The 15,079-nt window shown below is 38.8% G+C and overlaps 1 protein-coding gene across 4 annotated transcripts in view; it reads right to left on the reverse strand.

The window, feature by feature from the left end:
* Positions 1-15,079, reverse strand: part of LOC132396313 (microtubule-associated protein 4-like) — a 282,482-nt gene that overhangs the window by 108,783 nt on the left and 158,620 nt on the right. For all 4 annotated transcript variants that reach the window (XM_059973844.1, XM_059973840.1, XM_059973849.1 and 1 more), the window contains 2 exons: positions 8,644-8,775; positions 3,522-3,653 (listed from right to left, as the gene is read on the reverse strand). In XM_059973844.1, the coding sequence (XP_059829827.1) occupies positions 3,522-3,653; positions 8,644-8,775 (264 nt within the window). The remainder of the gene's footprint in view (positions 1-3,521; positions 3,654-8,643; positions 8,776-15,079) is intronic.

The following is a 15,079-nucleotide window of genomic DNA, read 5'->3' on the forward strand; positions in this document are numbered from 1 at the left end:
TAGCCTTACAATCTTCTAGAACTGTAACATTATATTTTCTGAACCTTTTGTAAGCTTTGCTTTTCTTCTTGACTAGATTTATTACAGCCTTTGTACACTACGGTTCCTGTACTTTACTATAACTTCCCTGTTTCATTGGAACGTATCTATACAGAACGCTACACAAATATCCCCTGAATATTTGCCACATTTAGTCTGCAATTCAATCACTCAAAATTATTGGCATATAATGTAAAAAGAAGTAATCCCAACTCAGACCCTTGTGGAACACCATGAGTCACTGGCAGCCAACCAAAAAAGGCTCCCTTTATTTCCACTCTTTGCCTCCTGCAAGTCAGCCACTGCTTTATCCATGCTACAATCTCCCCTGTAATACCATGGGCTCGTAGTTTGTTAAGCAGCTTCCTGTGTGGCACCTTGTCAAAGGCCTTCTGAACACCCAAATACACAACATCAACAGATTCTCCTTTGTCTATGCTGCTTGCTATTTTTTCCAAAGAATTCTAACAAGATTTTCCCTTGAGGAAACCATGCTGACTACAGCCCATCTTATCATGTGCCTCCAAATACCCAGAAACCACACCCACAACAACTGACTTCAACATCTTTACAACCACTGAGGTCAGATTAACTGGCCAATAGTTTTCTTTCTTCTGCCCCTCTCCCTTCTTGAAGAGTGGAGTGACATTTCCAGTCTTCTGGAACCATTCCAGAATATAGCAATTCTTGACAGATTACTAATGCTTCCACAATCTCTTCAGCTACCTCTTTCAGAACCCTGGAGTGTACACCTTCTGGTCCAAGTGACTTTTCTACCTTCAGACCTTCCAGTTTCTCCAAGAACCTTCTCTCTAGTTATGGCAACTTCACACACTTCATAACACCTGACACGTGGAACTTCCACTACACTGCTAGTGACTTCCAAGGTAAAGTCTGATGCAAAATACTTATTCAGTTCGCCCACCATTTCCTTGTCCCCCAATACTACCTCTTCAGCATCATTTTCCAGCAGTCTGATATCCACTCTCACCTCTCTTTTACACTTTATATTGTATATCTGAAGAAACTTTTGGTGTCCTCTTTAATATTACTGGCTATCTTACTTTCATATTCCATCATATTGACATGCGAAGAGGACGTTAGGAGAATACAGGGAGACTTGGATAGGCTGAGTGAGTGGGCAGATACTTGGCAGATGTCATTCAATGTGAATAAATGTGAAGTTATCCACTTTGGAAGCTGGAACAAGAGGGCAGAGTATTGTCTGAACGGTGTCGAGTTAGGTAAGGGAGAAATGCAAAGAGACCTAGGAGTCCTAGTTCACCAGTCAATGAAGGTGAATGAGCAAGTGCAACAGGCAGTGAAGAGGGCAAATGGAATGTTGGCCTTTGTTACAAGGGGAATTGAATACAAGAGCAAGGATGTTCTTTTGCATTTGTACAGGGCCCTGGTGAGACCACACCTGGAATATTGTGTTCAGGTTTGGTCTCCAGGTTTAAAGAAGGACATTCTGGCAATTGAGGAAGTGCAGCGTAGATTCACTAGGTTGATTCCTGGGATGGCAGGGCTGTCTTACGCAGAGAGATTGGAGAGATTGTGCTTGTACACGCTGGAATTGAGGAGATTGAGAGGGGATCTGATTGAAACGTTTAAGATAATTAAAGGATTTGATAGGATTGAGGCAGGAAATATGTTCCAGATGTTGGGAGAGTCCAGTACCAGAGGGCATGGATTGAGAATAAGAGGTCAGTTATTTAAAACAGAGTTGAGGAAGAGCTTCTTCTCCCAGAGAGTTGTGGAGGTGTGGAATGCACTGCCTCGGAAGACGGTGGAGGCCAATTCTCTGGATGCTTTCAAGAAGGAGCTGGATAGATATCTGATGGATAGGGGAATCAAGGGATATGGGGACAAGGCAGGGACTGGGTATTGATAGTGAATGATCAGCCATGATCTCAGAATGGCGGTGCAGACTCGAGGGGCCGAATGGTCTACTTCTGCACCTATTGTCTATTATCTTTACCTGCTTTATGACTTTTTTTTAAAGTTGCCTTCAACTGGCATTTAAAAGCTTCCCAATCTTCTAACTTCCCATTAATCTTTGCTCTATTATACATCCTCTCTTTGGCATTTATGTTGGCTTTGACTTCCCTTGTTAACCATGGTTCTGTCATCTTTCTGTCAAAGGCAAAGAATTGCCTTTAGAAATACTTCTTCCTCTTTGGAATGTATATATTCTGTGCTTTCCAAATTGCTTCCAAAACTACCAGCCATTACTGCTCTGCTGTCATTCCTGCCAGTGTTCTTTTCCAATCAATTCTGGCCAATTCCTCCCTCATGCCTCTGCAATTTCCTTTACTCCACTGCAATACTGATACATCTGACTTCAGCTTCTGCTCAAACTTCACGGTGAATTGCAACATATCATGATCACTTGCCCCAATAGTTCCTTTACCTTAAGCTCTCCAATTAATAGTGGTTCATTGCGCAAAACCCAATTCAGAATAGTTGAACCCCTAGTGGGCTCAACAACAACTTGCTCTAAAATGCCATCTCGTAGACATTGTAGAAATTCCCCTTCTAGGAATCCAGCACCAACCTGATTTTCCCAATCTACCTGCATATTGAGATCCCATGACTATTGTAACATTGCCCTTTTGACATGCATTTTCTATCTCACATCGTAACTTGTAAACCACATCCTTACTACTGATTGGGGGTCTGCATATAACGTCTATGAGGGTCTTTTTACCCTTGCTGTTCCTTAGTTCTATCCACAACGATGCAACACCTTCTGACCTTATGCCACTTCTTTCTAATGATTTAATTCATTTTTTAGCATAAAACAAAGCCATAATACCCTCTCAGCCTGCTCTTTCGATACAATGTGTATCCTTGGACATTAAGTGCCTATCTATAATCTTCTTTCAGCCATGATTCAGTGATGCCTACCTCATCATCTGTAATTCTGCTACAAGTTCCTCAACTTTATTCCATATACTGTGTGCATTCAAATATAAAGCCTTTAGTCCTGTATTCACACTTTTCACACTGCAACTCATCCCATTGCCCTAGTTTGCCCTATCATCAGGCTCTCCTTGCTAGGACTCACACCACATATTGCCTCTGTAAACCAACTATCTCATTTTCAGCACTATTACTCCAGTTCCATCCTCTTGCCAAATTAATTTAGATCCACCTGATCATCTCTCGCCAACGTGCCCACAAGTATATTGGTTCCCTCCTCTGGTTCAGCTGTAATTCATCCTTTTTGTACAGGTCATATCTCCCCCAGAAGAGATCCTAATGAGTTTCCTCCTCCTGTAGTCAATATTCTGCTCTTTGGTTTTGCTGACATTGAGCGAGAGTTTCTATGGCACCATTCATACTTTCAATCTTCTTCTTATAGGCCTTTATTAGAATTGACTGAAAACCGCTATTGGTATTTGAAAATAATCATCAGCTTTATGCAGTAGGAACCAAGGCAATTCAAGATGATTCTACACTCTTGTCACAAAGCATACCTGTAACCTCAGTCGGAGAGTTTAGAAGTAGCGGTTCTGAAGATGATGTTGTTGAACCCTTAATTTCATGTGCAGGAGACTGCATAGATTCAAAGTTCAATAGCTCCTCTGCACCATGTTCTTCTATAGTGCCTGCAAAATTCAGTAAGCATTTATTACACACCAGAAAGACACATTTAGCAACTCTATCTTCTCAGACACAAATGGTCTTCAAATAATCTCAATTTGAGCTCTGACTTGGGTTTCATACTGAAGAACAATAAAATATCAGGATTTTAAACTAATTAGCTTAAGTTCAAATATTAATGAATTTCTGGCATTAACATCAAGGAGAAATGCTTTACTGATGCTGTTTCAATTTTCCATTAAGATTCTCATTGTCTTCTATAACTAGCTAATATACACACAGTTATTATTAACATTTCATTGTTCCTGTTCTTCTGCACTTCAAATCAACTTTAATCACCCATCTCCTCAAAACTTTCACATTTTATCTCTGCTCTTACAAATTATCTTCAATCACCAACTTTGCTTTGATCTTAAAATCTATCCCCTCCCTGTATCTTCTTCTGTGTCTGCCTCAATTTTCTCCACGTGTTCTGCTTTCTTCCTATATTACAATGATATGTAGGTTAACAGGTTAATTGGCCTCTATTGGACCTTCATAAAACCACACATCAGTTATTCTGCTCTGGAAGAGTCTGACTCCTGCAAACTGGACATACCACTTTCATCTTGCTTGAAGTCTGATCTTCTTCAGGAGGATCATTTACTTAATTCCAACTTGAGAGCATTGCCAGCATTATACACCTGTACCAAGCTAATTTTTACTGAAACGTTCATGCACAATAACATTCTGCTATTATGTTAATAAGTTAACTCTAACCTTTTGCACCATCACCACTTTCCTATACCATTTCTAGTTCCTTTCACTTTTATAATACCCAAATTATCTCCTCTCTTGAATAAACTCAAACTTTGAGCCTCCAATACCCTCTAGATAGAATGTCTAAAGGCTCCTTGTCCTTTGGGTTAAGTATTTTTTCTCAACTCCTTCCTGAATTGGTTATCCTTTATTTTTAAATTTTGAGCCTGTTCAGAAAACCCCATCAGGGAAAATTACATCATTGAGTCTATGCTATTAGCAAGATCAGCTCTCCTTTAAAAAGAACAACAGAATATGCGACCAGTTTGCATAATCAAGTCAGCGTAGCTGCTTAATTAGTCATCGTAGGAAAATCTTCCAAGAATATTTCTGGCAAACCTTCATTTTATACAGTTAATATACCCTTTATTAGGTGGGAAATCATACCTGTGTATAATGTTTCAAGTGCAGTCTCACCAGGCCCCTCTTTCACTTCAGTAAAAAATATTTGCTTCTGCAATCAAATCCACTTCCAATAAAGGACAACAGACACTTGCTTTCAGAATGGCTTTTTGCAACTTCAGTTCTGACATCAATTCTCACCATTTAAACCAAAACTCTGTGCCTTTATTTATTTTGCTGAAGTGGATGACATCATGATTTTCCACATTGTACTCCAAATGCCACATCCTCACCCACTTAATTATCTTGTCTATATCTCTTTTACGACTCTCTGCATCCTCCTCACAGTGCTCACTGTCACTCTGGTTTGTATTATTGGCAAACTTGACTACATTATTCTCGGTTCCCTGGAAGGTGAGAAATCAAAAGATTTCAAATACTAATGTAGTCAGTGGATATGGGGTGAGTGCAGGAAAGTGGCAGTGACATAGATAGTATGATCTTAATGAATAATTAGGCAAACATGCTTATCTCCTTACTAGTCATCCAAATCCTCAACTCGTGACATTCCCTCCACTATAATTGCTAAACTCTGTCCCATTCTCACACCTAAAGCATCTTTCATCTCGCGAGTCCATACATTACACTGAAACTTCCATCACCTTCAAAGAGGGAATAGCACTACAATTTGACATAGTAAATAAAATGCAAAATACTCTGGTTTATCAGAAATGTATCAGGCATTTTAAATTGAAGCCTTTTTTAAAAACTGAATGTCACCAAGATGCAAATACAGCAGTTGAAGGAATAGATTCCCATTGTGTATAGGTCATACACACCCAACATTCTGCATCTTTTATAAACCGCTATTTGCATCCTCAATTGAACCAAATCCTATTCTTCGTCATCTTGTACTCACCTACATCAGCTCCTGAATGAGAAATGCCTCAACTTTGAAATTCTGAGTGACCTTACCTTTCTCAGTGTTACCATTTATCCTATAATCCCAGTTATTATGGTCCTCCAACTTGAGACTCCAGCATAACCGGATTTTATTAATTTCACCAGACTGGCACTGAAGTCCTAAAACACTGGAATTATAGTTCCAGGTTTGTACATTTCTATCTCACCTTCTTCCAATAAATTGTTCCTCAGGGTTTGCCTTTTCATTCAAGATTAGACTCTCTGCTTTAATATTTATCATGTGGTTTTTAACTAAGTCATGTCTGATAATGAAATTGAAACAGAAAATGCTGAAAAGATTCAGGCAACATCTGTAGATAGAGAAACAGAATTACTTTACGACTTATCCCACTCTAGCCTATTGCACTATAGGATGAAACGGAGACCCAAACTACACTTGAGAAATAACTTATTCCCTGTTTTGGTACAATGAAGCCTCGCAGACCTTCTAATTACACAACTTCAGATAACTCACTTTCTCTTCTGCACAAGAACTGCCCATTTCTAATACAAGTCATTCATCTGTAACACTGACTCAGTCATTGTTTCTGTATTACTATAGCCTTACCTGCATGGCACATACCATACCCTATCTTTTGCAACACATTGTGTGTTGCTTTGGATTTCCAGCATCTGCAGACATTTCCTGTTTGTGATTTACTACTCTACTGGGTAGTCTCCTTCAGGGATGTCTACCCTGAAGAAGTTTAAATCTTCCCTTCAACTAGAGTTCAGTGAAACGCTCTATCACTGCTACCCCTCTGTACCAGCTAGCCTCTTACTCCTTACCCAACTTTAAATTCAGGCATCTCCCCCACTTCCCTCACTTAGACCCCCTCCAGTTCACCTACCAGCCCTGACTAGGAGCTGAGGATGCCATCGTCTACCTGCTGAACTGTGTCTATGCCCAACTGGACAAGCCGGCGAGCACTGTGAGGGTCATGTTTTTTTACTTCTCCAGTGCATTCAACACCATCCGCCCTGCTCTGCTGGGTGAGAAGCTGACTGTGATGCAGGTGGATGCTCCCCTGGTGTCATGGATTATTGATTACTTGACTGGCAGACCACAGTACGTGCGCTTGCAACACTGTGTGTCAGACAGAGTGGTCAGCAGCACTAGGGTTCCACAGGGGACTGTCCTGTCTCCCTTTCTCTTCACCAGCAACACCTCAGATTTCAACTACTGCACAGAGTCTTGCCATCTTCAGAAGTTTTCTGATGACTCTGCCATAGTTGGATGCATCAGCAAGGGAGATGAGGCAGAGTACAGGGCTACGGTGGGAAACTTTGTCACATGGTGTGAGCAGAATGCTGGTGGTGGACCTGAGGAGGGCTAAGGCACCAGTGACCCCTGTTTCCATCCAAGGGGTCAGTGTGGACATGGTGGAGGATTACAAATATTTGGGGATACGAACTGACAATAAACTGGACTGGTCAAAGAACACTGAGGCAGTCTATAAGAAGGGCCAGAACCGTCTCTACTTCCTGAGGAGACTGAGGTCCTTTAACATCTGCCGGACGATGCTGAGGATGTTCTACGAGTCTGTGGTGGCCAGTGCTATCATGTTTGCTGTTGTATGCTGGGGCAGCAGGCTGAGGGTAGCAGATACCAACAGAATCAACAAACTCATTTGTAAGGCCAGTGATGTTGTGGGGGTGGAACTGGACTCTCTGACTGTGGTGTCTGAAAAGAGCATGCTGTCCAAGTTGCATGCCATCTTGGACAATTACTCCCATCCACTCCATAATGTACTGGTTAGGCACAGGAGTACATTCAGCCAGAGACTCAATCCACCGAGAAGCAACACTGAGCATCGTAGGAAGTCATTCCTGCCTGTGGCCATCAAACTTCACAATTCCTCCCTCGGAGTGTCAGACACCCTGAGCCAATAGGCTGGTCCTGGACTTATTACCACTTGGAATAACTTACTTATTATTATTTAATTATTTATGGTTTTATGTTGCTATATTTCTACACTATTCTTGGTTGGTGTGACTATAACGAAACCTAATTTCTCTCGGGATCAATAAAGTATGTCTGTCTGTCTTTCAGTCCTGAAGTAAGGTCTTGACCTAAAACGTTAACTGTTTACTCTTCGCAATAGATACTGCCTGACCTGCTGAGTTCCTTCAGAATTTTGTGCATGTTGCTTTGGATTTCCAGCATCTATAGATTTTCTCATGTTTACAATTTACATTATGCTTCTGTTGATTTCATCATATAGCTGCCTCCATTCCTCTATCTGACCAGAGGATCTCTGCAACTTATCCCCATTGCAACTGTGACTCTGCCCATCACAGTTACTTCCTTTGTCCTAGCTGTCCTTCTCCCATCTTCTCTCACTTAAAACTAATGTTTTTGTCTCTTTCCCAACTCAAATGAAGCCTGTTTTGACCAGAAACTTTCTACAGATGTCCTCTCATGCTGAGTGTTTCAAGGGTGGTCTATTTTTATTTCAGATTTCCAGCATATGCAGTTTTCATTTTTGTTTTTATTGGAATATGCCTTACAATATATATATGATGGCAAATGCTCTGCTAAAATTCAAGTTTCCGTCTAGAAAAAGTTGCTATTTTAAAAAACAAAATTTCTTCCCTTTCTTCAGCTCACAACAGAAAATGCATAGATCTTGATGAAGGGGTCTAGGACGGCGGGGGGGGGGGGGGCGGTGTGGGGGAATGAGGACAGCAGAGTAACAAACTGCAAGAGAACCAGAGAATTATTCAATATATTTACATTTCAGGAGCTCAGTCAATTGAGGAATGTGAATTTACAAGGCAGTGAGAGAGAAATAGTTGAAACAACTTCTTCCATATTTTTCTTCTCCAGCATCCACTACAAGCCAAATTTAAAAAAAGTCTATGATCATAAAATTTGAGATGCATCCTTACCAGGAAGTCTGAAGGGAGATTCTGTGCTCATCTGTGCTGACTGTGACATCAAGTTCATTGCCACCTCTTCTTCATCATAATGTTTATTACCAAAATTCAACAGCTCGTCACCAACTGGAACATTGTGCATTTCTATAAAAGTATACAAGAGTTCAAAGTTTACACATATCCTGATTTTCAAAACCAATGCTAATAATATAATTAATAATAAATTTCAACTATTTCTCCCACCAGAAGAGTCATGAAGTTGCCCTATGATCTGTTAGCAATTTCATTCCAGTAATGGCCTATTTGAGTTTACCTGTCAAACTTTCCAAAGTTGAGTAATTCACTGATTAGCAAGCTCACATATTAAAAATGACCAGAAACAAGTTAATAGCGCTTGTCAACTCGGAACAAAAATAAAAATTGGGAAAAGATACTGATTTTAAAAGATTCCACAAGATAGAAGTATTACGGCCAAAATGAGCAGTTAGCATTCCTTCCTAATTGGCCTTTTGATTGGGTAGTTTCCCATTTCTAATGACAGTTCAGGATCAATCAGATTGCTCCGGATCAGGAATAACAAATGGAGAAATGAGTGAATTACTTGGGGCTTTCAAATAATAATCCAATATATATTATTATAGCTCTTCATTTCCTCAATTGAATTTAAATTCCTAGCTGTCATGGTGGGAATTCTGAAACATCAGTTCAATAACTTGACCATCAGCTGAAATGGTCTCTACACCACCATGGATTAAGAACTAGTCAATGCCTACTGACCCCTAAAGGGTTATTGAACATTGTAGATTTGATGAGCAAAACATTGTCACTTTTCTAATGATGGAGCTTTGGTGAAAGACTTAATTCAAGTTGGTCAATCTCACAAACATGGTACAAAACTAAAGTGTGAAGTAACAGACGTTCAATAATGAAGAACAAATACAACCAAAGCAAATACACCAATGTACAGAATAAATGAATTTGTTGTCAGCAATATGTACTCCATGCTTCTTTCCCCTTCCTTTCACAAATCATTAGAAAAGTTTCATTGAGAGTACTGAAACAGAAACACAAAATTGTTCTCAAAAACTATGGGGACAGATGTTACTGAACTGGATCTCATACTTAGTGTCATTCCCTTTGTCTCTTCACAACTACGCTTCATCAGTCTGGATGCTTATGGACAAACTCACTGGCCCAAAACATTCAAGATTCCTACAGCCTATTGTTTAGGCAGGTATGAGGCTTGTACAAGGCAAAGAAGCAGCCCTGCTTCTGAAACACTTCTAAATGCCTCTTAACTACTACATTTAGAAAAATATAAAAGAGTGCAATAATAAAATGAGTTTATAAATATTAGAAATATTAAACAAAAATAAATTTATTGCAAAACTAGTACTTTTGACAACCTTTTCATCTGAAGCCCTACTATCCTCATTGAAATCAAAATGATGACAGTCAAGTTGTTTAGAATTTTCTTGCTTGGGCTCCTACATTATTCCAACGTAATGCTTGAAAAACAGCACTGTTTCTAGATGGGTATGTTTAGTGTTGAACTTCCTTCTGTTGAATATAGGGAGGACTTGTCTACAGTAACTATCATGAATTTCACCTTCACCTTCAATTCCGCCATTCTAATCAATATCTCAGATTTAGTAAGCCTATTTGTAACCCATATATTCTTTCCAGCAGAGCTGAATTTTGACAGTGCCCTTTCAAGCAAAAATATCGCTACTTCCATCTCTATAAAATTGCACTCTTCAACACCCAACTTAGCTCATATTCAGCTTAGAACCTCAAACACATTATCACATCCAGATGTTTAATCACCATTCTCACAAGGATCAACTTCACCTACATTTTCCTATCTTAACATCATTACTTTGTCTCCATCTCCCATGTTCAGCAATTTTCTCCCTACACTTATGCTCCAAAATTCATTCACATCTCCTCACTCCTTTCACAAATCTTTCCAAATTCATCACCTTTCCTAAAATTTAATCTTTTATTACAAATAAATAAAATGTTTTTCATCATTTTGAATAAAAGTTCTTTATTCAGTGATTTGTTATGGAGTATACATTTTAAATTGGTATCTTAATTTAAACTCTGAGCAGCAGACTATGCAAAACCCATTTATACACCTTCTACTGCACCATTCTTCAATTTCTGTCCCCTGAAATTACCCTGCAAAATTAATGTTTTAGTGAGCCTGCAAACTTCTAATTCATAATATTGCAAATAAAACTAAGATCACAGGTGTGTCAAGTTCAGGTATCAGAGTACTAATCTGCTTATAAAAGCTGCTTTTTAAGATGTAAATGGTGGGGGGGAGATAAAGAGAGGGTGGGCAACATAGATCTGAAGGTGCAACTAACACCTTAGCTGTTTGTATGCCCTATCTATAATTTAAGGGCAGGATTTTGTTTTGGTATCTGACAAGGATTTCTCTGTCAAACATCACAAAAACAAATAAATTTTATACATATTGGTACTCCTACCGAGGAATTACCAACACTACAATTTAAATATATTTTTCTGTGTAAAATGATGCTCCTTATGAAAGATGATTAAAATTTTAAGCTCTCACGTTCTTGCTTTCTCCACAGAAAACACCTGCAGCAACTACTGATACAAGTGTTCCAAAGTATAGCTCCGGGTACTATACTGCATTATTCTGCAATTGCACATACCCACTTATAGTCAAACTTTATAGAATTTCTTCAGCTTTCCTCATATGCCTGTGTAAAATGACTTGAACTCCATTGTAGAGATGCACTAAGCTTGTTCAAAGTCAAAGTGGATAAATTAAAGTTACCAAGCTACTCACCCAAATCAAGGTTAAGGAATATTTGAATAGAGGACATTTTTCTATTTCCAAACTAAATTATCTCTATATAAATGTTTGGAATTAAAGATGACTAACTCCAATCTGAGATGTCACAGTGGAGAGGAGTTGTATCTGCTGCATGATTATACTCTCTTACCCAAAGCTGCATTAGAGAAAATGTGCACAAGTAACAATGTCATTAGCCAGAGCTTAAGTCTATGCTTTTTTTTCTTTTTGATCTGTATGCTTGCTATACACTATTCAAATACTTATTATTCAGGCATGAAGTCCAGTAGATTTACTTCCAATTTAATGGTCCACTCTACCACTAAGACACTTATCCTTTCATAAATTCGAAGTTCTATTTATTCCCTTCACTAGTTCAGAAACTAAGTCTTTTCGCATCATCCAGTTCACAAAAACATTACCCTTCCACCCTTCCCCCAGCTTCCAAACATACTGCAAGTTCTCAAGAGGCACAAAGGCAGAAGGACAATTAAACAAAGCCACAGTCTGCTAAGGTGTCACTGGCATGAAAGATATAGAAACACCTGAGATCTGGGATGAAGCACAGGATGCACTCCAGACTAATGTGCTACAATTTCTGTGCTATTTTAAATAAATATTTCTTTACTTATCAATGAGGAAATGGTTTGTTAATTTTTTTTACAGGTTCCATTTACAACCCATGTAGAAAAGATGTTGATTAGATTCTGGTTATACCTCCATTTAAGAGACAACTCAATTATGCAATCCCTCTCATCAATCATGAAACACAAGTCAGAACCTCTGATTTACTTCAGATTTTAAGAAAAACTCAAGATATTTTACAAAGTTACATTTATGTGCTTTAGCAGGCTAAGATAGCCAGCAGATTATAATTACAATAGTTCAGAAAATGCTCAGATCATAAACAATCTCCATTCCAGATGTGCTAATGTCACTGTAAGTCTACAGCTATTAATCTCTGCTGAGTGCAGATGAATCAAATAGGGAGAGCTCTTTCATAACCGCGGATATACACACCACTGCAGGCAGTGATCAGAAACAGAATACACTTAGCTGAACAACCCAAAATGCTTTATTAAGGTCTACTTGATTTTTAAGTCAGAATAAGATCCAAATGACAAAGTGGTTCTACCCAGCCTGTGCTACATATAATGATAACCATCTGGAACCATGTAAAATCATCTGACCACAAAACAGTCAGTAACTAAAAATACTCAGCCATGAGATGTGGATTTTTTTTTGAAGACAGATCAAGTGTCTGCAAGCAGCATCACAAGCCCACTATTAGCTGGACATGAGGCTCAAAACTGATTTTTGTTTAATTGATGCATCACTTAAATTAAGCTCTTCTTTATCATATACCAGTAAGGCTGGTGCGCATCATGTAGATAAGTAAATAAGTTAACTTCACTTGGGTATGGATTTGCTACAACTCCAATACAGAACAAATTTCAATGATTATATCTCAGGATGCAAATCTAACTTTCTTTGTCTAAAGATGCTATATGACTTGAGTATTTCCTAACACTTCTTAAAAATCTAAAATTACAACTCCAACCAGATATGAACCAGGTTGGTCTATTTCCACAGTTCTCAGGAGTCTATCTCAAAGATCAGACTGAACCTCCTTTTGCTCTGGCCAACATTTACACTAGAATTAAAAGTTTTAATTTCATACCACAACACAATCTGAAGGATCCTGCCATTTGTACATGTGTGAAGTAGTTTCTGAATATAAGCCGAAAAGTATCCACCCAGACAGAATCGCTGTCCAAGTACTAAAGTCCAATGCTGAACAACTGGCTTGAGTGTTCACCGAGAACTTTTAACCTCTCGCTTCCGAAATGTGAGATACCCACCAGATTTAAGAAGGCTTCATATACCAATGCCTAAGAACATGGTAGCCTGCCTCAATGACTATTATCCACAAACACTTACATTCATTGTGATGAAGTGTTTTCAGAGTTTCGTGATGAAACGTATCAACATCTGCCTGAGAAGCAATTTGAATCCACTGCAATTTGCCAACTGGCACAACAGGTCTACAGCAGATGCTATCTCAATAGCTCTTCACTCAACCCTGGAACACCTGGATGGCAAAGATGCACATATCATGATGTTTTTTTTTAAATTGACTAGAGCTTGGCATTCAATACTATCATTGCCTGTAAAATAATCAAAAAGCTTCAAGTCCTAGGTCTCTATTGATCAATTGGATTCTCAATTTCTTCACTTGCAGACACCAGTCAGCTCAGAATGGCAACCTCTCCTCCACAATTTCCATCAGCATAGGTACACAAGGCTGCACGTTCAGCCCCCGGTCTACTCGCTTTACACTGTGTGGCTAATGCCGCTTTCAAGTTTATTGAAAACAACACTGTCACAGATCAAATCAAAGATAGTAATGAATCAGTATATAGGAGGGAGACTGAAAATCCGACTGAGTGGTGTCATAATAACAATCTCTTACACAATGTCAGCAAAACCATGGTGCTAATTACTGACTTCAGGAAGAGGAAACTAGAGGTCAATGAGCCAGTCCTCATCGGAAAATCAGAGGAGGAGGAGAGGGTCAGCAACTTTAAATTTTTCCATGTTATCATTTCAGAGGACCTGCCACTGGCACAGCACACAAGTGCAATTATGGAAAGAGCACAGTAGCACCTTAATTTTCTTAAGAGTTTGTGAAGGTTTGGCATGACATCTAAAACTTTGACCAACTTCTATAGATGTGCAATGATAAGTATATTGACTGGCCGCTTCATAGTTAACATACATCACGATGGTCTATGGAAACACCATTGCTCTGGAATGGAAAATCCTACAGAAAGTACTAGATACAGCGAAGTTCTCACAAGCAAAACCTATCCCATCATTAAGCACATCTACACAAAGCGTTGTTACAGGCAAGTAGCATCCATCATCAGGGACACTATCATGCAGTTCACACTCTCTTCTCACTGCTGCTGTCAGGAAGGTGGTACAGGAGCCTCAAGACTCACACTACCAGGTTCAAGATCAGGGGTACCTCAACCATCAGACTCTTGAACCAAAGGGAATAACTTCACTTGAAATTTTACAACCTATGGACTTAATTTCAAGGACTCTTCCTCACAAGCCCTCGATATTTATTGCTTATTTATTAACTAGTATTATTATTATTATTATTTCTTTATTTTTTTCTATTTACACAGTTTGCCTTTTGCACACTGGTTGAATACCCAAGTTGGTGCAGTCTGTCACTCTATTATGGTTATTATTCTTTTATTAAGTATGCCCTCAGGGTTAAGTATGGTGACATATATGTACCTTGATAATGAATTTACTTTGAACATTGCTGTGATAAGTCTCAACAGTGCTTCAAAAATCAATGGGTTTAAAGCTTGGGGTGTTTCTAAAGTAGTTGAATATGTATATAAATGCAAATAGTTTCTTTTTCAGGAAAATAAAAATATAGTATAGTTTACAGTTCAGCTGCAATGAGGACAAAATTCAAAGACAGTCCAAAAAGTGCATAAAGTCATCTGTGATGTATTTTTCATTTATCCTCTTCATGGATGCTGCCTGACCTTTGAGTTTTTCCTAATGTTCTCTATTTTCAGACTTTAGACA

The sequence above is a fragment of the Hypanus sabinus genome, chromosome 1 (assembly GCF_030144855.1).
Source record: "Hypanus sabinus isolate sHypSab1 chromosome 1, sHypSab1.hap1, whole genome shotgun sequence".
In the NCBI taxonomy this organism is placed as follows: Eukaryota; Metazoa; Chordata; class Chondrichthyes; order Myliobatiformes; family Dasyatidae; genus Hypanus; species Hypanus sabinus.